Source organism: Patiria miniata, unplaced genomic scaffold (genome assembly GCF_015706575.1).
Source record: "Patiria miniata isolate m_02_andy unplaced genomic scaffold, ASM1570657v1 HiC_scaffold_21, whole genome shotgun sequence".
NCBI lineage: Eukaryota > Metazoa > Echinodermata > Asteroidea > Valvatida > Asterinidae > Patiria > Patiria miniata.
Window position 1 is genome coordinate 5,419,742 of NW_024037060.1, and position 21,350 is coordinate 5,441,091.

The 21,350-nt window shown below is 40.4% G+C and overlaps 3 protein-coding genes across 3 annotated transcripts; all 3 read left to right on the top strand.

The window, feature by feature from the left end:
- The first annotated feature begins 2,526 nt into the window (after nt 1-2,526).
- Nucleotides 2,527-2,829, top strand: LOC119729848 (platelet glycoprotein Ib alpha chain-like). The gene has a single exon (XM_038202641.1). It carries the CDS (start codon nt 2,527-2,529, stop codon nt 2,827-2,829), a length of 303 nt encoding a protein of 100 aa, XP_038058569.1.
- A 905-nt stretch (nt 2,830-3,734) lies between these two features.
- LOC119729469 lies at nt 3,735-6,621 on the top strand. The gene is made up of 3 exons (XM_038202035.1): nt 3,735-3,919; nt 4,411-4,472; nt 4,852-6,621. Exons 1-3 carry the CDS (start codon nt 3,741-3,743, stop codon nt 5,769-5,771), a joined length of 1,161 nt encoding a protein of 386 aa, XP_038057963.1. The 5' UTR covers nt 3,735-3,740; the 3' UTR covers nt 5,772-6,621.
- Nucleotides 6,622-9,548: 2,927 nt separating this feature from the next.
- LOC119729849 lies at nt 9,549-19,553 on the top strand. The gene is made up of 6 exons (XM_038202642.1): nt 9,549-9,724; nt 10,052-10,162; nt 14,466-14,635; nt 17,397-17,568; nt 17,965-18,026; nt 18,403-19,553. The coding sequence occupies exons 1-6, from the start codon at nt 9,549-9,551 to the stop codon at nt 19,320-19,322; spliced, it is 1,611 nt and encodes a 536-aa protein (XP_038058570.1). The 3' UTR covers nt 19,323-19,553.
- Nucleotides 19,554-21,350: the final 1,797 nt, after the last annotated feature.

Below are 21,350 nucleotides of genomic sequence, written 5' to 3' on the forward strand. Positions count from 1 at the left end.
TAGTTTGTCAACAGAACCTCCGGATAAAGATGGTGCTGTTTGGTAGGAACTACACGTTTGGTAGCGGCATTGGACTCCATGTTTTTCTAATCATGATCATTCTTTTGATGGTGATTTTATTGGTTAGTACCGCGCAACCAGCGGATACCTCACGGGCCAACGAGCGAAGGCGACGGGGCGCACCAGAGTGGGCAATTGCGGTAGTGGAGAATTTATGCCCGTGGTAAGTGTGTGAAACGTGGCAATCAATAATCCGATCATTATTATTCGATATTAAAGTCATATACGTTTGTACGATGAATACTGCTTTCGCTATATCCTGATATTGGATATTTAATATTCAAGCTCGCTTTTTACATAGAAGTGATTTGTTATTTAATACAGTGGTGACGGGTACAATGACACTTTTAAGGAAATTCTACAGTGTCAAGCCATTATTGTTCATGTTGCTTTGTGTATCAGACAAAAATTGGATGACTCATGGTCAGTGTTGTAGTATTATCGTACTCGAGTAAAACTCTAGTACTTTTTGAGAATACTCGCACTCGTATCGAATATCAAATACTCGATCGGACTCGAATTCGAGAAGCTGAGTACTTGATACGTGGACTCAACTATTCGATATTGTACCCCATCATCAAAGGTACTCAGCCTTGATTATAAGGACTCGGGGGAAGAGTAAGTTAACAACGTAATTTGTTTAGTAATGGCAACTCTCAACACCTAAATGTATCCGCCTCTGCCCCCCCCCCCCCCCTCCCGCCCGTTTTTCGTTTTCTGGAAAATTATGTCCTGGATTAGCCCTTGGTGTACCCCAAAGAATGCTGGTGTCCCTGCCACCCCCATCCCCATCCTCCCCCCACAACAGCTCCAACGCCAGGTAGAGTCAGCGGAATACATTGATCGTTGGGGGAATTATGCGAGTGTACATGAAACCAATATTGTGCAAGTCACTATACGCTTTATTTCTTGAAAATGTCGATAATATCGGAATAAGACGGTTACAAAAATTAAGAAAACCATGTTAACCTTTTTAAGCAGTCCTTTTAATCACATTTTTCAGGGCCGAGTGCATGGGTTACTTCGGTTGTAATCCAGGAAACCGGTGTGGAGCAGCTCCAGCAAGATTTACAGGTACACAGTCACATCGCCCTAATTGACAACTTTGTACACTTGTTCTTGACTGAGCTTTTCATTTTTGTCAAATAATACAATTTTAACTGTACATGTATAAATCATTTATGAGGATGAACTGAAGAATCTTACACCTAATATTGATTTAATCACCCCACCGCAAATTCCATCTTATGAATAATCTTACAAATGTTTTCCTGGCAAGTCACAAACGCGAAATACCAGTGAAGGGACTATGTCGTAGGATTGGGGAAAGAAAATAACCCCCCATTTGCATACTTGCATTAAAATAGTGGAAAACGACCAGTGGCGCACCCGAGGGGGGGGGCGGGGCTCGGGGACTTGAGCCCCCCCCCAGAGGTTGTCATTTTTTATTTTTTTTTAGTCCCACGATTTGGCCTTGGTGATATGAATGTGGCCTGTTTTCGAGTAATATAATAGGGGTGTAAGTGGCGCCACTAACGTCAAAATAGGCCGCCCCTCAAAATTTTTTTTTTTTTTCTGCGGCCAAAAATTGTGGGCAAACTTTTTTGAAAAATATTCAACTTCTAACAAATTTGTAAGAACAAAAAAAAATTGAGCCCCCCCCAAAAAAAAAAATCCTGGGTGCGCCACTGAAAACGACAGGACCACTTCAAAGCCAATAACGTGAATGAAAAAATTATAGGGGATTTTGCCCCTTAACAAGAATATGCAATAAAATCTTTTAAAAAAAAATTAAGAGAAGAAAATCACATTTGCAAGTAACACGGCATTTATTTCTATAAGAAGCCAAAACAGGCCAGATTAGGCGAATGCATTTAGATAGCTAACCGTGTCTTATTTGATTTCTCATTTGTCACAATCGGTACAACCAGATCGCGGCCCTCGGGTTGGCCCATCCCGCAGATGTTTTTCGTACAAATCAGGGAACTGTGACGAGGCTCCAAAGGAGGACAACTGTGCTTGTATTACTGATGACCGCATAATACAAATAGGTTATGGACGCCGGGGCCAGGGCCGAGACAAACCACCTGATGCTCACATCGGCGATTTCTGTTCTTCGTACTCAAACTACAATGTGTGAGTTTGTGTTCTTATGTGAAGTAAATATTTATTATTTTCTGCCTGTCTACACGTCCACCAAGTTTAATTTAAAAACAAAATCAAAAAAATACTTTGGAACGTTTTTTTGGTCTGCTGGGGGAGGATCATCTTTAATGTAGTATCCTACCCGACGCCGGGTTGTTGCCTCTCTCTGATACTTCAATTAAAATTCATGTAATTAAACACCGCGTGATATCTAAATATATATTTCAATATGGATGGTGTTAATTTAACACTGCAACTAAAACGGAAAATGACATGAAGCAACATAAAGTACAAACAGCAATCGTCTGTATAAATTCCAGAATGGGATCTTTCACGCAACGTCCGTGTCCTACAACAATCGAGCCAACATCACCGGCGCTACCACCAACAACAACACCGACAACAGCCCAGCCAAACCCCACATCCCCTACAATGACAGAGGAGGCAACCACACGGGCACCATATACCACAACAGATGAAGCGAAACCAGGTAGGACAACGATACTGACAACGACAACGACAGTGACAGCGGTGACAGCTGCACAAGCGACTGACAACCCGGCTCAGAGTCCACTGACAGATGGAGGTAACTCAGACATAATAGCCCCGCCCCTCCAGTGGTAACTTCTTTACAAACGAAGATCGCATTCAATGAAAGACAGTTTGCTCTATAGACAGTTTGCATTCAGTAGCCATCTCTTAGGTTAAAAAAAATCAATGAAGTGACAGCGAACGCACAAAAGCATGCGTCTCAAAGATGGCGCGCAATGCGAAGGGTCTATGGAATAGTATAAGGGGAAGTGTTTTGCGTCGGGAAGATATAAATTCGTTCTTGGTTTGTTCTTATGAAATAACGTCGATGAACAATGAACCCACTAGGGGTTTGCAAAATCGTATTAAAATTGGAGGATTGAGGACTGTTAGGGTTAACTAAGGGGAGAATAGAGTTTACAATTTGAAAAAAATATGCATAATGTCAGGTTGGTTACTCATTGGTGAAACTACAGCACAAGAGTAATGCACGTTCAACAACCCTGAATTATTGAAACTATACAGAGGCTTGTTTAGTGCAAAATCCGCTAACAATGTAGCACAGAACTGTCCTCGCAAAGAATACATTCATCGACCTAAAAACACCGATAACCTTTGATATTTTGTTAACCCAGCCCCAGCCCCTCCCCCTCCCCCCCCCAAAAAAAAATCATAATTATTGATGTGGTTAATTAATCAACTGTTTAAAAATGGTGCATGCGAAAGATTTCGTCCTGTTTTGATTGGAATGGAATTATTTTGAGGAAACAGAAGATGTTGTCTTTTTATTTCAAATGTCAGTCTACTTCTTTCTTAAGAAGTCTTTCGCATAGATTTTGCCCTACATACTTTTTGTGCATGACCAGCTCTTGGCACAACTTCCTCCATTATTGTCTTCTGTTCACCTCCTAAGTGTTTGTCACCAAGAAAGATTTAGGGAGTTATTGTGATGTTTCAATTTGCCTTAAGGAATTTATCCTTGCATCGTTGCAGGTGGAACTGAGATGCAAATGACCGCGTTACCAGGACCAATGCCAGCCGATGAGGACGCACCGCTCTATATTCAGTACTGGCTTCCAGCACTTCTTGGACTGCTGCTGGTGATCCTCCTGGTGGCGCTGTTTCGGCGAAGCCGACGGTCGCGCCAAACCTCGGCCGAATTGAAACTGAGGAGTGAAGCAAGGTGATCAAAGAAGAAAACTTAAATGGCATCTTAGAGTCTGAAGAATAAATACATCCATTTTTGTCCAAGCGATTTCATGTCTAAAAGTTTAAAGACGCTCCTTCTCCAGAGTAGTTTTTGTGTGTTTTTATTTTCATTAATTAATTTGGTTTTGTCTGCTCTGTGCTTTTTTTTGTCTGGATAATTGTCTATAATAATTGTTCTTTTTTTCCTTTTGTTGTTAATCATAAGATAAATTTTCGTCGGGGTGATCTAAATCAATATTAGGTTTTGCCCTTCACCGACTTATAAACACTGTATAGTCAATTGGAAAAGTTGAACAAATTCACTCGGGTGGGACTCGATCCCACGACCTCCTGCTTTCTAGTGCTTGTGGGGTCGGTTGGCTGTTTCGAATCTGATGTTCGAATTTTTTTGTTGCTAACAAATGTAATTTAATAAATCAATCTAAAAATATGCAACTGTACCACCGTTTTAATTTTTCTCGGCAGATCTGCAGGTGTCTACTACTCTCCATGCAGTGACTCTGGACCGCTTGATGTCAATCTTACTGGTAAGTTTATAAATCTGTTTAAGATCACTAAATTTTGCTCATTGATCACTAAAACTTAGTGATTACAATGATTTTTCAAGTCCTTAGATACTTAAAGCCAATTGAAATGCGTGTCTTTGGCAACCGAGCTGATGTCCATGTATTATGAACACGTGATCGAAACAGAACTCGGACGTGAATTCTGAGACTGGGATCTCGATGAACAAGTATTTTCACGAAGTGTCACAATGCGCAAAAGACAATTAATGCGCAAATTTTTGCACCGATGGCGATGGGATCTTAAGTTCGCCGTCGCAGTATTCTTTAATCGTAGTAACTTAAACCAAACATGAATGGTTCAAATTCCTTTTTAATCGTGATCATTTTCTTCCTCCCAAAGGGGAAGTCACCATTGGAGATGCTCCAACCCTCCTGAACCCGTCTTACGAGCGAAACATAGCAGGCACGGAACTGGAGAGAAGTGGTGACTTCTTCTGCCCTCCCATGAGCGACACCCCGAACCAATTAAAGGCCAAGGGCCGGGTGCGTTCACCGGGGCACCCGGGGGAGGTTCACGGCAATCCCCCGGCTCTGCTCGGCAACTTCAACGTCGCGTTCTCAGAGGGCAACTACAGCGATGTTTCCCCGGAACAAGCAAGCAGCGAACACTCGCCTATACCAGACGCTGGCTATGACAATCCAGGCGGGTTTGTCGGACCTAATGGAGGTCAGACGGAACCCCTAAAGCATCCGCGGAAAAATCCCAAGTCGCAGCCAGGGCATGGTTACGAAGAACCCATGTGCGAGGGACAGAGGTCACCGTTTGAGGGGGCACACAACCCGGTCGCTTACGAAGTCGCCTCGATATCGCCTCGGGGGAGTCTGTCGACATCGCCCAACCCCGACACTTCGTACGAAGTAGCGTCAATCAACCCGGCCGGGCAGCTTGAGGCTGCGCCGAGGTACACAAAGGTTGATAAGAGTAGTGGGGTACTTGGCCCGGTCAGTGGGGAGAAAAGTCCAGGGGCTGACTCGGGCTACGAAGTGGCAAGCATCTCCCCTGGAAATTCCCCCGCATCCGCAAGTGCCAAGCTACGCTATGACTACGCTTACGCTTACACCTCCCCTGCGGGGTACCCGCTAGGGAAGCCCTCCCAAGTTAACCAGTACAACGTGGTCCAACCTCAGTGCAAGGAAGGCGACGGCGAATACTCAATGCTAAGTCGGAATAAGGGAGAAGGGTACCCGACCAGCCCTACCGTACCGATCATAATGTCCGTCAATGAGTACAATACAATTCACATTCCTTCCAAGAATTGAAAGTAAAATATAGTGTTTTAGGTTTATAACACGCGCGCCTTTAAAACGCAAAGTTCGCTTAAATGGTTCAGGGGTTGAAAAACTTTGAATATGATGTCAATTTTGTTTTTATAAAATTTTATCATTAATTTAAATAAACGTTTTCTTATAAAAGTGCGCAATTTTTTTTCAGCAATCCTATATTTTTATTCATCAATGCCAACCATTAAGACTTCAATTTGCAACAGCATTAGTAAAACATATTTAAATATTCGATGAACAAAAATGACTAGTAAAATGCATAATTATTATTCATAAATTCATGATAAAAATTGTGCAAGCTGAAAACTGTATAGATTGCTTTAAATTCGTAATGCATTATTAAAAATTCGATGAACAAACACAAATAGGTAAAATGCATACTTTATTCATGAATTCTGAAGACAAAAATGCAGGCTTCGGACTTTGTCCAATTAAAGAAGTAACGAAACTTGATTGTTGCGAAGAATTATACTTTTCAAATTTCAATAATTTCACATTTTTAAAGATGAAACAAAGAAAACGCTGTTACTTGAAACCATCGATTATATAAGGAAATAAGAGCCATATTGTAAATGAATGTAAGCAAAAACATTATGAATATAATTCAGTTTGACTGTCGTAAGTCTCTAAAATAATAATTTGAATATGTTTCAAACTTGTAAATGTTACGAAAAACGGTAACACTTTGCTTTAAATAGAACAGTACTGCTTGTAATGGACAGTTTTCAGATAAAGAAAGCGTCATTGTCACCTTGTGTATAGAGTTCTAGTTCAGCTGAAGTATGACTGCATAGAAAATAATTGGCAATAAAACAAGAAGGCTGGGAAATATTTTGTCGTTTTTGCTTTGTTTCTCTGAAATCTTAATAATCAAGAAATGCCGGTCAATCCTTATCAACACCATTATGCTACCGCCGACATTTAAAGGTGCACTTTTGTTTGGATATAACCAGTTTGTTCTTACACAGGGTGAGTAATTTGGAAATTGTAAAAATGCCACGCACTTTTGCTTTCTGGCGGAGAAAAAAAAAAAATTCGAGAGAGCTTTGTTACAATTTAACTCACAAAAACATCATTTTCCTTAGTATATTATAGAGTATTGTTCAGTACTGTTGTACCTTAAAGGGTATTGTTCGGTTGTAACTTAAATACTGGATTTTAACTGAAAAAAAACCGCCAATTTAGATATTGTTCTCAATTAATTGTGTTAATTTATGCAAGCTGTAAACTTTAATACGCAAAAGATCGTATCTTGCAGTAATCGCGTTTATACTCTATGTATGCATTTGTGGGGGAGTGTGGCCTATGGGTTAGGGTTTGTGACTCATGATCAGAGGGTCAGGGGTTCGAATCCACCTGCTGGCCATATGTTGTGTCCTTGGGCAAGTCACTTCACTCCCACTTACCTCTCTCGATCACCTAGGAGTATGTATGGGTACCGGCATCAGCTGGGGGATAATCTGCGATGGACTGGCATCCCGTCCAGGGGGAGTAGAAATATTCTCTGTAGATAAACACCGGCATGATTGGCCACATTGGATCGTGACAGACTTTACGTACTCTATGTATGATTGTATGTTGTTTTAATTTACATATATAACAAAAAACGCGTCATTGACACAAATCGAAAAATGGAAATAATCAATTGTAAATGAGCAAATCGGTGGAATTCAATCGGGACATTTTTCGATTGGATCATGCATTTCTTGATACATTTGTATAACAAGTCATTATTGAAGTAATAATACAAATATTAAACCATAAAAAAGTTGTTGAGCTGTAAATAGATTTCTTAGGCGAGGAAAGACTATTGCAGAAAACGTTAATTGTTAAAAACTCTGCTGCTGTTTGCACGGGCGTCGCCAGGATTTTTTCTAGAGGGGGGCAAAAAAAATGTTCGCCAAAAAATGCTTGTATTTCTCAACACATTCTCGATTTATCAGTTTTAGAGGGGGGCAGGGACATTTTGCCCCCCCCCCCCCCCAACTCATTAAATTTACACCACTTTGTCTTCGCGCCTCTTTTTCTTTGTTCTTTTTTTTTTATCTTCCTTTTTTTTTTTTTTGCTTTTCCGGGGGGGGGGGCAAGTGCCCCCCTTGCCCCCCCCCCCCCCTCGCGACGCCCATGGCTGTTTGAATAGACACAGACAGTCAAAACAAATCAATCCTCTTGCCCGGCCTGCCATGCCTTTTACACAGGCTAATCACCAACAGTCAGATCATACTTCAAGCAAGCACTGTGACTAGTCAAATTCAGTCAACAGACAAAAGCAGGCAGGAAGTAGGCACAGCTGGTTAATATCAATCACCTACAGTCAAAGCATAGCTGTATCGATATACATAAATAGTCACAGCCAGTCAATCTAGCTTTATACATGTAGGTTGGGTGTTCTATTGAAAACAGTCACTTGATTGATTTGACTGGAAGACAACTTTGCACAGAATGTATGTTTGCGTATACTTGCCTTGTAAATATAGCCTGAGTACGTACTTATTTAAACAAAATCAGCCGAACGCGTATTATATTTCTTATTTGTTAAGAGTGTATATATGGAGTAGGCACATGGGAGACATGAAATACGGACCTAACTTGTGTAACTTTCAGAGGAGCTTATTGCATGCAGCGTATCTTTTAAGTTGTGGGTATTTAACAGGCTTAGACTTTATTCAAGTCGGATATGCTGCAGGGTTCACAGCCAATACACTCTAAGCCTGCAATTTATACGTAAAAACACGTGTAAATACATTTGTGTTTGTCCTAATATATTGCTCTCGACTTGCGAAAGAGGTACGTTCAATAGAGGGTACGTCATGGAGCTATGGACAGCATAAGCGACTTTGATCAGGTCTAGGTCTGCGTTACAACGGGGGAAAAGGTTTCGGAGTAGACTACTCCAGAGCTCAAAAACTTCTACTGCTAAACTGTCAAAATAGAAAAGCGATTTCATTGAAGGACAGGTTAATTTATTCTTCGTTGCGATGCCATGGCAACTTAACATGACACAAAGGCTGGGTCCTGTGGTCCCTTCCGGTTGTGGCCAAACATAGAGGTGCGACCGAAAGTTTGCATTGTCACGGTGTTTGCCCTTTAATGCTTAAATGGAAATGATGGGTAGGTCTCAATTTACAAAATTATTTCTTTTTCTAGAGCAACGAATTCTGAAAACGTGACGAAACTGCAGATTCATCTTCAGGATTTGTGTATCTTTGCCGTTGTGTCGTCGGTCCGCTGAGTTATGGAAAGTACGAAATCATTGACTGTTTTTGCTGAAAGTTCCACAAATTGTCGTGCGCCCTAATATATTAATTATGGGAAATGCGTGAATTGCTTTTGTCGTCTAACTTATTTTGTTTGTATTACGTCTATTGTCTATAAATAGAAGGGTTAATTTCTAATTGCCTAAGACCATATACATTCTTCTGCCTGACTGTGGCTTGACCTACTCGTGTTTTGAAGGAAGCACCATGCATCATATGGCCAACACCGGAAAGCTAAACCATTTCCTATAGTTCAACAGGAACCATTACATGGAATATCATACACAGTAGCCAGACTAACACCACACAAAGCACAATGAATCAATACCAAATACAGCAAGCACAAAATTATTGGTATGTGTAGCTCAAATTATCGAGAAATTGGAACGCTCTGTCGTCATGGAAATTCACTGAAAACGTGGCAATAAACATCGGTCTGTTTTAAACTCTAGTTGGTTCTGGTGGATCGTTAGTTTGTCAACAGTAACTCGGAATAAAGATGGTGTTGTTTGGCAGGAACTACACGTTTGGTAGCGGCATCGTCACAATCGTTCTTTGGATGGTGATTTCTTTGGTTAGTACCACGCAACCAGTGGATACTTCACAGGCCAACAAACGAAAGCGACGGGGATCTGATGAATGGGTACCGCCGGTAGTACAGAACTTCTGCCCGTGGTAAGCGTATGAAGCATGACAACCGATTTGTCCGACAATTGATAGTCAATATTAATGTAAACATTTGTGAGTAAAACGAATTTAAGTGTCGCTTGATATTTGGTTGTTGATATTCACACTCGCTTTTACCACCAATAATTATGAGTGAATCTCATTGGCTGATGCTATTCATTTTAAACCAGTTACAACTAATCGAAATAATTTTTTATAATTCAATGCAGTGAAATCGGGTCCAATGGCGTATTTAAGTATAGTACTATTAAAGAATTGTCCATGTTGCTTTGTATGCCATGCATAAATTGAATGAACTCATGTTCTCTTCATCAGTTTCTTCAAACGAATCTCAGGAGTAGTTAAATTGGTTACCGCCTACCAATCTTTGCATGTTGAAGACATCTTTCGGTCTCCGTCACTGAATCATGTCTTTTCTGACGGGCAGTAAAACTTGAAACTATTTTCTCCGACTGTACTCATACTTACCATGAATTTTTACATAGGCTCCTACTTAATTGCAGTAGACGTGTAATGCTACGATTGTTATTTCTACGGACACGATTGAAAACATTTATGAATGGTAGCCTACCTTATATCGCGGGACGCGAATATTTTATTTACACAACTGTCTGGGGTATCCATTTTTCAGGCGACTTGAATCACGGTTATAGACCGCTTGCAGACGCGTTCGATAATTGACGCGTGAAGGTGCGCGACGCCATGTTGTGGGACAAAATGTGCATGGATAGATATGCGCTTGTCCCACAACATGGCGTCGCGCGCCTTCGCTCGTCGATTATCGAACGCATCTACAATCCTGTAACCTTTTACCTACACGCGCGCGCGCGTATACTCTCTCCACATGTGTGAAAGTATATAATTTATGAATTGCAGGGATTTTTCGAGCACCGCCGTTGCCTAGTGGTTAGGCATGCTGTCTAATAATCTGAGGTCTCGAGTTCGATTCCTCGCTCTGCCTATGAAGATTTTGCTCTTTTTTCCAACAATTTTAAGTTGAATCTTAAAAACGTTATTTTTCAGTCGGATACTACTTGTATAGCAGCAATTTCCTTTTTCTTTTCCTGATCTGAGGCTCTGGAGGATTTTTTTTAAAAGGGAAATAAAGTCCGAAATCCGTACCAAGTTGAAAAATAGTAGCCTCCACTCAAGCCTGGTTATAAAAACCAAGCCCCATAGGAAAGCGCACAAAGTACCCCAGATAGTTGTGTAAAAAAAAATATCGCTTGCGGGACTTGCTCAGAAACCATGACTGGAAACAGTATACCGGGGTCATGAAAATGTACGGTCAGACGGACCACTTTTATAATGACTTTGTGTACAGTAGGCCTATACACGCTAAAAAGAAATTCAGTTTGAACATGGGCGGATCCAGAAATCAGACTGGGGGAGGATACTTTAAAATGTTATTGTTGTATATTTTTTCCGTCCAAGGATTCCTCAAAAGCGCCCTATGGTCTGACTGTAGCTCGCAAGCCTGAAGAAATCTGTATAGAGAGAAGACAATGAGAAGAAATTACAGTTTTAGAGGTGGGAGAAAAAACCCGAATAATATTCTGGGGGAAACCCACGCAATCAGGTGGGGACTGAAAACCCATCCACATTATGGCCAGGGCAGGAATCGAACCAGGGTCACAGTGGTGGAAAGTGAGGAAAGAACCGCTACGTCATCCTGACTCCCAATACCAATCACGGTATTCAGCTTTTAAAAAAGCAACAATTGTCAACCATTGCAAGTCGTCATTCGAGAACATCATTATGCCCACCGTGGAAAGTGGTGGTCCACTATGACTTCCAATTCCATGAATCTGTGTAACTCCACAACCCCCTCCGTTCACTTAAAAATGGTGTATCAAGATCTGTGATGAGTGTTTTACACCAACAAAATCCATTCAAAAATCAGCAGCCCTGACACTATCTATACTTTATACAGGTTGCGACACTGCATCTGCCTTTGATTCCGTCAGAAAAAAAAGGCATGGGAAACATTATAATGTGTTTGGAGAAGTATCAGTTGTCTTTCCAAGACTAACTGAGGTACCCTAGTTTCCACCAAAATTCAGAAAATGCTGCAGTTGAGAGGTTAACAATAATTCTACAGACGACAGAACCAGTAACTGGGTAGATGAGGCAATAATGCATCAGTGTAAGAAAAAAAAAGGTTTGTCAACAGTCACTTCCACCCATAAGGCGGCCCTACTCCAACACGTAAGAAGAACTATCTAAAAGGTGATTTCATTATATGAAAGGTTGTCAACATTTTCCACGTTTGGCAAATTGATTATCCCCCCATTTTAAAAATGGATGCCACGCCTCTAAAATGGTATGTTTGCGATGTCTCCATATCCGAAAAATAAACATTCTCATTAATATAATGTCGTGGTGAAGTTTAATCCGTTTATGAAAGGTAAGCACAATTTTGTTATGGGGGCATCATGACTACCCCCCCCCCCATTTGTAATATGGCTGCCACGCCCCTAAAAGGGTGTGTTTGCAATGGCTCTACATTTTGATTTATTTCTCATAAATATAAACGTCTGTGGGAAGCTTCATTTATTTATGAAAAGTGGCAACAGTTTTTCCATGGTGGGCAAAATAAGAACCCCGCCTTTTTTCAAACACACACATTTTCAACGGGCACTGCAGTAGTAATCATCAAGTGTTTTCAGCAAACTTTGCCACACGCATCAACTGACTATTCATTTTAAACATTTTTCAAACGCCGCTAGAGGGCGCTCTAACATTTTATGACGTCACTGGTAATTTTTTTGTAACCTTCCTCCATGGTTCAACCTAGCCAGAGATTAACATGGTTGAAAGCAAGTTCACATCCTTTTCCACTTTCAAATTATAAGGCACTTCCGGTTTGGACCGAAAGGTAGAGACACGTAATTAGGCACACACGAGATAAAATGAAGATCCTGGATTATTCCATCAATTTCTGCAAAAGTCAAGTTCAGCTTCATTTATTTTCAAAGATTAAATCCAGAAATTTTTAATCGCTTGTAATTGGACACCCGATGACGCCATTATGACGTCAGAGTTATATGCACCACTGGGGATGAGGGTCGATATTATGTTTAAAGTTACAAGTTAGGATAGGATACAACATAGGAAACTTATTTATAACGTTAGTAGGCCTTTATGATGATCGCATTGTCACATGAATTGTAGGTAGAGAGTTGCGCACACTGGATGATACAACATTATTAATGGGGGAATAAGATCCGGTCGTATGAACTATTACATAGAAAAGTGTTGATTATATATAAAAAAAAAAAAAAAAAAAAAAAAAAAAGTAGTAAAACAGCTATAGAAATATAGACAAAAACTGACGTTTTAAACAGTCTTTTTTATCTATTTTTTGTGTGTGTAGGGGCGAGTGCCGTGGTGATTTCGGTTGTAATCCAGGGACAAATTGTGGGCAATATCTAAACATGTTTACAGGTACATGTATACTCATGTTTTACTGACAATTTCATACAAGATGTATTTGAATCGAACATTTATTTTTCAAATTTGTCAATTTAAATGTATCAATAATTTCGGATGATGACATGAACAATCTAACCAAAAATTTTCATGGCAATTCGTAAACATGAAATGCCAGTGAAGAGACTACGTGGAGACATACCGGAAAGGAAATTTTCCAAACGCCATCGGTCCGTTGCCCCATTTTATGTCTTTGCTTACTTTCATTAAAAAAAAATGAAAAGTTTAACAAATAAATTGAGCGGGGCTTGAACCTGCGACCTGCTCCAGTCACTTTCTTTGTTCAACTTTTTAAACAACTGTCATAATTCACCTTCTCAGTTTCCCTTTGTGATTCATTTGAGAAAATAAATGTGTAAATGAAAGAGAATAGAAAGTAAATGCTACACATTACTGATTTTCAGGCACACTGGAATGAACCACAATTAGGATGACCATGAATGATTATGATTTTAAGAGAAGATCCAGTCTACTTCAGAGCGGATAAAAGCCTCCTTTTTGGAGGATTGCAGACGCAAAAAAAATTTTGAAAGGGTTTTCGTTGAATAACAATCGGAAACGTTTGAGAGTATAGGGCAGTACAAGAAACACGGCATTAATTTATATGATAGGAACAAATAAATGACTACCATTTCATAATTAATTTGTCTATTGTCCACATTGGTACATCCAGAACGCAGGTCCACCCCAATGCGAAAGTGTTATTCATTGACATCATTTGATGGTAACTGTAATGCACCAAAGCAGGACGAATGTGTTTGTATTACCTCTGGCGGCCAAATACAATTGGGTTATGGAAAAAGAAGCGACAACGAATATGAACCAGCTGATGATCATATTGATGATTTTTGTTCTTCGCACTCATCGTACAAAGGGTAAGTTTTGTATTTTTAGCATAATACGTGGTGAATAATTGCTTTCTGTTGACCCATCCACCGATGTCAAAAATACAACCCAAAAAAAAAAAAAAAATCAAATTCTACATTTGTGTTATGTATGGGAGGAACGAGGGTCATCTCAGCTATAGTATCCTACCCGACCCCGGGTTGTTGCCTCTCTCTGATACTACACTACAAATACAATGCATGTTAATAAACACCGTGTGGTATCTACATTGAAAGACTAGTCTATCCAATAAGGATTTCAATTTCGTTGGTGTTTATTTAACACTGCAACCAAATGTAAGATGACATGAAGCAACATAAACTAAAACAAAAATCGTCTGTATAAATTCCAGACAAGTATATTTCACGCAAAGTCCGTGTCCTACAACAATCGCGCCAACATCAACGACACTACCACCAACAACAACATCGACAACAGCCCATCCAACCCCCACATCCCCTACAACGAGAGAGCAGGCAACCACTTTCGCACCATATACCACAACAGATGAAGCGACAGAAGGTAGGACAACGACACTGACAACGACAAGGACAGTGACAGCGGTGACAGCTGCTCAAGTGACTGACAACCCGGCTAAGGGTACACTGACAGATGGAGGTAACTCAGACATAATAGCCCCGCCCCTCCAGGGGTAACTTCTTTACAAACGAAGAACGCATACAATGAAAGACAATCTGCTCTATAGACAGTTTGCATTCAGTAGCCATCTCTGAGGTTTAAAAAAAAAATCAATGAAGTGACAGCGAACGCATAACAGCATGCGTCTCAAAGATGGCGGGCACTGCAAAGGGTCTATGGAATACTATAAGGGTATTAATTCGTTATTGGTTTGTCCTTATGAAATAACATCGTTGAACAATGAAACCCACTAGGGGGTTTGCAAACTCGTATTAAAATTGGAGGATTGAGGACCGGTAGGGTTTACTAATAGTGGGGCTGCTAAGCGAAAAATCGTGCACTTTGTGGTAAAAGCATGAAATTTGGCATGTGGGGTCAAAATGGGCTAGAAATCATTTTAAGATCGGGACCCATCCTGGATTTTGCCCATTTGGGGGGCGGAGCTTGATTTTTTGAAAAAGGGGGTGCAAACAATAAAAACTCATAAAAACTGTATTTAACATCCATTTTCTAGTTTTTCAATGCTTTGAAAACACACATTAACATAAAATAAGACATTTTAGCTTGTACACACCTGTTATTTTCCTCCATTTTGTGGGCGTGGCCCATATGGGTAAAAGAGGCGGTATATATTAGTAGTTTGGTTCAAATATGGAAAACACCATTCATTTGGGTGGTAAAATCTTGAAAATTGGCATGTTTAGTCGAAATGGGCTGAAAATCATTTTAAAAGGTGACCCATCTTGGATCTTGCCCATTTTTGGGGCGGAGCTTGATCGGTTAAAAAGGGGAGTGCAAAATTTAGAAAAACGGTATTTAACATACATTTTCCTTTGTTCTTCATGCTTTCAAATAAACAGAGACATGATTTAAAAAATTCCAACTTTCAAACACTTGTTATTTTTACCCTTTTGTGGGCGTGGCCTATTTTGACAGCCCCTATCCTAATTTCGTTTTGGGAACAGTGAAAATTTAACCGACAAAAACAATCAATTACCACCGTTTACCATGGACTACACGCAGACACCTACACATGTATGATCGACACAAAAAGAATGCACCCCAAAAGAATTCCCTACCTCCCTACCCTATTTTCAAATGCCATGTATCGGAAGCAGAACTATTTTTTGGCCTAGGCTGTATGTACCAGGTACATCTAAGGACATGAAACCACTTTGAATAAGAGTTTACCCAGTAGAAATATTACCACATTTTACCTTTCTATGCGAATATTCAGCCCTCTACTTAAAAATGTAGCTCGACCCCTAAAAGAGCAAAATCCTTGCAACCTTTTAAACTTATCTTTACAGTGTATGGCAAACATAGTTAACCAATGCAGAATTTGTGTTTTACCAGCAAAAGTGCTGATTTTCCCTCGTTTGAATGAAGCTGCTTTAATGTGAGGCCTCCTTTTCATATTAAGGCCACGCCCACAAAAGGGTAAAAAAATAACAAGTGTTAGAATGTTGGATATGTTTTTATCATGTCTCTGTTTATTTAAAAGCATGAAGAACAAAGGGAAATGGATGTTAACAGTTAAGTTCTATTTTTTTATTTGTTTGCACTCCCCTCTTTAACCGATCAAGCTCCGCCCCCAAAATGGGCAAGATCCAAGATGGGTCCACCTCTTAAAATGATTTTCAGCCCATTTCGACTAAACATGCCAATTTTCAAGATTTTACCACCAAACTGAATGGTATTTTCCATATTTGAACCAAACTGCTAATATATACCGCCTCTTTTACACATTTAGGCCACGCCCACAAAATGGGGGGAAAATAACAGGTGTTTACAAGCTAAAATGTCTTATTGTATGTTTAAGCTTACTTTAACGCATAGAAAAAACGAGGGAAATGGATGTTAAATACAGTTTTTATTGTTTGCACCCCTTTTTCAAACAATCAAGCTCCGCCCCCAAAATGGGCAAAATCCAGGATGGGTCCCGATCTTAAAATGATTTCTAGCCCATTCTGACCCCACATGCCAAATCTCATGCTTTTACCACAAAGTGCACGATTTTGGCCAAAAATGGACCTAAGCAGCTCCACTATAAGGGGGGAGTACAGTTTACAATTTGAAAAAAATATATATGTCAGGTTGGTTACTCATTGGTGAAAATACAGCACAAGCGTAATGCGCGTTCCACAACCCTGTATTATTGAAACTATACCGAGGCTTGTTAAGTGCAAAATTCGCTAACAATGTAGTACAGAACTGTCCTCGCAAAGAATACATTCATCGACCTAAAAACAACGATAACCTTTGATATTTTGTTAACCCAGCCCCAGCCCCTCCCCCTCCCCCCCCCCCAAAAAAAATATCACAATTATTGATGTGGGTAAATTTATCGACTGTTTAAAAATGGTGCATGCGAAAGATTTCGTCCAGTTTTGATTGGAATGGAATTATTTTGAGGAAACAGAAGATGTTGTCTTTTTTTTTCAAATGTCAGTCTACTTCTTTCTTAAGAAGTATTTCGCATAGATTTTGCCCTAGATACTTGTTGTGCATCACCACCTCTTGGCGCAACTTCCTCCATTATTGTTTACTGTTCATCTCCTAAATGTTTGTCACCGAGAAAGATTTAGGGAGTTATGGTGATGTTTCAATTTGCCTTAAGGAATTTATCCTTGCATCGTTACAGGTGGAACTGAGATGCAAATGACCGCGTCACCAGGACCAATGCCACTCTTTATTCAGTACTGGCTTCCAGCACTTCTTGGACTGCTGCTGGTGATCCTCCTGGTGGCGCTGTTTCGGCGAAGACGACGGTCGCGCCAAACCTCGGCCGAATTAAAACTGAGGAGTGAAACAAGGTGATCAAAGAAGAAAACTTAAATGGCATTTTAGATTCTAAAGAATAAATACATCCATTTTTGTCCAAGCGATTTAATGTCTAAAAGTTTAAAGACGCTCCTTCTCCGCGGTAGTTTTTGTGTGTTTTTATTTTCATAAATTAATTTGGTTTTGTCTGCTTTGTCCTTTTTTTTGTCTGGATAATTTTGTCTATAATTGTTCTTTTTTTCCCTTGGGACTTGATCCCACGCCCTCCTGCTTTCTAGTGCAGATGTCTTACCACTCGACCACCGAGCTTGTGGGGTCGGTTGGCTGTTTCGAATCTGATGTTCGAATTTGTTGTTGCTAACAAATGTAATTTAATAAATCAATCTAAAAATGTGCAACCGTACCACCGTTTTATTTTTTTTCGGCAGATCTGCAGGTGTCTACTACTCTCCATGCAGTGACTCTGGACCGCTTGATGTCAATCCTACTGGTACGTTTATTAATCTGTTTAAGATCACTAAATTTTGCTCATTTGATCACTAAAACTTAGTGATTACAATGATTTTTCAAGTCCTTAGATACTTAAAGCCAATTGAAATGCGTGTCTTTGGCAACCGAGCTGATGTCCATGTATTATGAACTCGTGACCGAAACAGAACTCGGAGGTGAATTCTGAAAACTGGGATCTCGATGAACAAGTATTTTCACAAAGTGTCACAATGCGCAAAAGCCAATGCGCAAATCTTTGCACCGATGGCGATGGGATCTTAAGTTCGCCGTCGCAGTATTCTTTAATCGTAGTAACTTACACCAAACATACATGGTTCACATTCCTTTTTAATTGTGATCATTTTCTTCATCCAAAGGGGAAGTCACCATTGGAGATGCTCCAACCCTCCTGAATCCGTCTTACGAGCGAAACATAGCAGGCACGGAACTGGAGAGAAGTGGTGACTTCTTCTGCCCTCCCATGAGCGACACCCCGAACCAATTAAAGGCCAAGGGCCGGGTGCGTTCACCGGGGCACCCGGGGGAGGTTCACGGCAATCCCCCGGCTCTGCTCGGCAACTTCAACGTCGCGTTCTCGGAGGGCAACTACAGCGATGTTTCCCCGGAACAAGCAAGCAGCGAACACTCGCCTATACCAGACGCTGGCTATGACAATCCAGGCGGGTTTGTCGGACCTAATGGAGGTCAGACGGAACCCCTAAAGCATCCGCGGAAAAATCCCAAGTCGCAGCCAGGGCATGGTTACGAAGAACCCATGTGCGAGGGACAGAGGTCACCGTTTGAGGGGGCACACAACCCGGTCGCTTACGAAGTCGCCTCGATATCGCCTCGGGGGAGTCTGTCGACATCGCCCAACCCCGACACTTCGTACGAAGTAGCGTCAATCAACCCGGCCGGGCAGCTTGAGGCTGCGCCGAGGTACACAAAGGTTGATAAGAGTAGTGGGGTACTTGGCCCGGTCAGTGGGGAGAAAAGTCCAGGGGCTGACTCGGGCTACGAAGTGGCAAGCATCTCCCCTGGAAATTCCCCCGCATCCGCAAGTGCCAAGCTACGCTATGACTACGCTTACGCTTACACCTCCCCTGCGGGGTACCCGCCAGGGAAGCCCTCCCAAGTTAACCAGTACAACGTGGTCCAACCTCAGTGCAAGGAAGGCGACGGCGAATACTCAATGCTAAGTCGGAATAAGGGAGAAGGGTACCCGACCAGCCCTACCGTACCGATCATAATGTCCGTCAATGAGTACAATACAATTCACATTCCTTCCAAGAATTGAAAGTAAAATATAGTGTTTTTAGGATTATAACACGCGCGCCTGTAAAAAAAAAAAAAGTTCGCTGAAATGGTTCAAGGGTTGAAAACTTCTTAAATATGATGTCAGTTTAGTTTTTATAAATCTTAAATTAAATGAACGTTTTCTTAGAATAGTGCGCATTTTTTTCAGCAATCCTATCAGCGATGCCAACCATTAAAACTTCAATTTGCAACAGCATTCGTAAAACATATTTAAATAGTAAAATGCATAATCACTATTCATAAATTCTATAAAATATATGCAAGCTGAAAACTGTATAGATCATGGGCGTCGCGGGGGGGGGGGGGCAAGGGGGCAAGGGGGGCACTGCCCCCCCCCCCCGAAAACGCAAAACAAAAAGGAAAAAGGAAAAAGAAAAAAAAAGGAAAAGAGGGGCAAAGCCATGTTGCTGTTAATTTGATGGGGGGGGGGAGTGTAGGGCAAATGTTGCCCCTGGTCACGTTCGGAAAAATGATAAATTGAGAATATAATGAAAAAAATTAAGGAATTTTTTGGGGAAAAAAATTGCTTTGCCCCTCCCCTGGAAAAATCCTGGCGACGCCTATGGTATAGATTGCTTTAAATTCGTAATACATATTCAAAAATTCGATGAGCAAACACAATTAAGTAAACAGCACACTAATCATGAATTCCGAAGAAGAAAAAACGCAAGCTTCGGGTTTTAGTCGAAATAAAGAGACAAGTAACAAGACTTGTTGGTTGTGAAGAATTATATTTATAAAATTCAAATTTCTAAAGATGAAACAAAGAAAACGATGTTAGTTGAAACCATCGTTTATATGAGGAAATAAGAGTTAAATTGTAAAGGAATATAGACAAAAACATTATGAATATAATTCAGTTTGACTGTCGTAAGTCTCTAAAATAATCATTTGAATATGTGCCAAACTTGTAAATATTACGAAAAACGGTAACACTTTGCTTTAGAACAGTACTGCTTGTGATGGACAGTTTTCAGATATAGAAAGCATCATTGTCACCTTGTGTATAGAGTTCTAGTTCAGCTTAAGTATGACTGCATAGTAAAATAATTGGCAATAAAAAAAGAAGGCTTGGAAAGATTTTGTCGTTTTTGCTTTGTTTCTCTGGAATCTTAATAATCAGGAAATGCCGGTCAATCCTTATCAACACCATCATGCTACTGCCGACATTTAAAGGTGCACGTTTGTTTGGATATAACCAGTTTGTTTTTACACAGGGTGAGTCACAAGAAAGTGACCTGGAGTAATTATTTCCCCCTTAAAAAGGACATTGAATTTGACGACCAACTCGACGAAGCATATGTTAAACGAGCTTGTTCTTCCACTCATTTAAAAAAAAAAGGAATTACTGAAATTGATCCATGCTATGAGGAATTATGCAAATTTTACTAAAATAGTCCATTTTTTTACAACTGTCCATGGAATACCATTTGAAGCTGTTGAGCTGAGTGAGAACCAGTGATTTAATACACACAGGCTTCAGATACAAATGAGATTTTTATATTTTTTGTAAAGACTGAAACGCTATTTTTACTGTGAGATTGTGTGTTTTGAATATGATAATTTTTTTCTGGAATAATGATGGGGATTAATGTCTGTTTTCCTGTGGACATTTTCGTTTATTCGTTAAGGCAAGAGCAAGAGCGGATCCAGGGGGTGGGGGGGGGCCAAAGGGGGCCATGGCACAACTCCCCCTCCCCCCCAAAAAAAGAAACCAATTTTTTTTTTTAAATGTGACATCGCAATAAAGGCAGGCAATGAGTACTCCACCATCTTTTCCTCCAAAAAAATTGGTTAAAGTGGTCTAAAAGCATCTAGAGCATCTAAAAGCATCTAGAATCCCAAACATTTTCGGACCCACGCCGTAATTTTTTAGTTTTTGGGGGACCAAGAAATTTTTTTGCCCCCCCCCAAAAAAAAAAATTGTGTTCTGGATCCGCCCTTGGGTAGGAGCACACCCTTGTTTCATTGTATTTGAACGATAAGTGATCATGGTTGACAGTTGAAT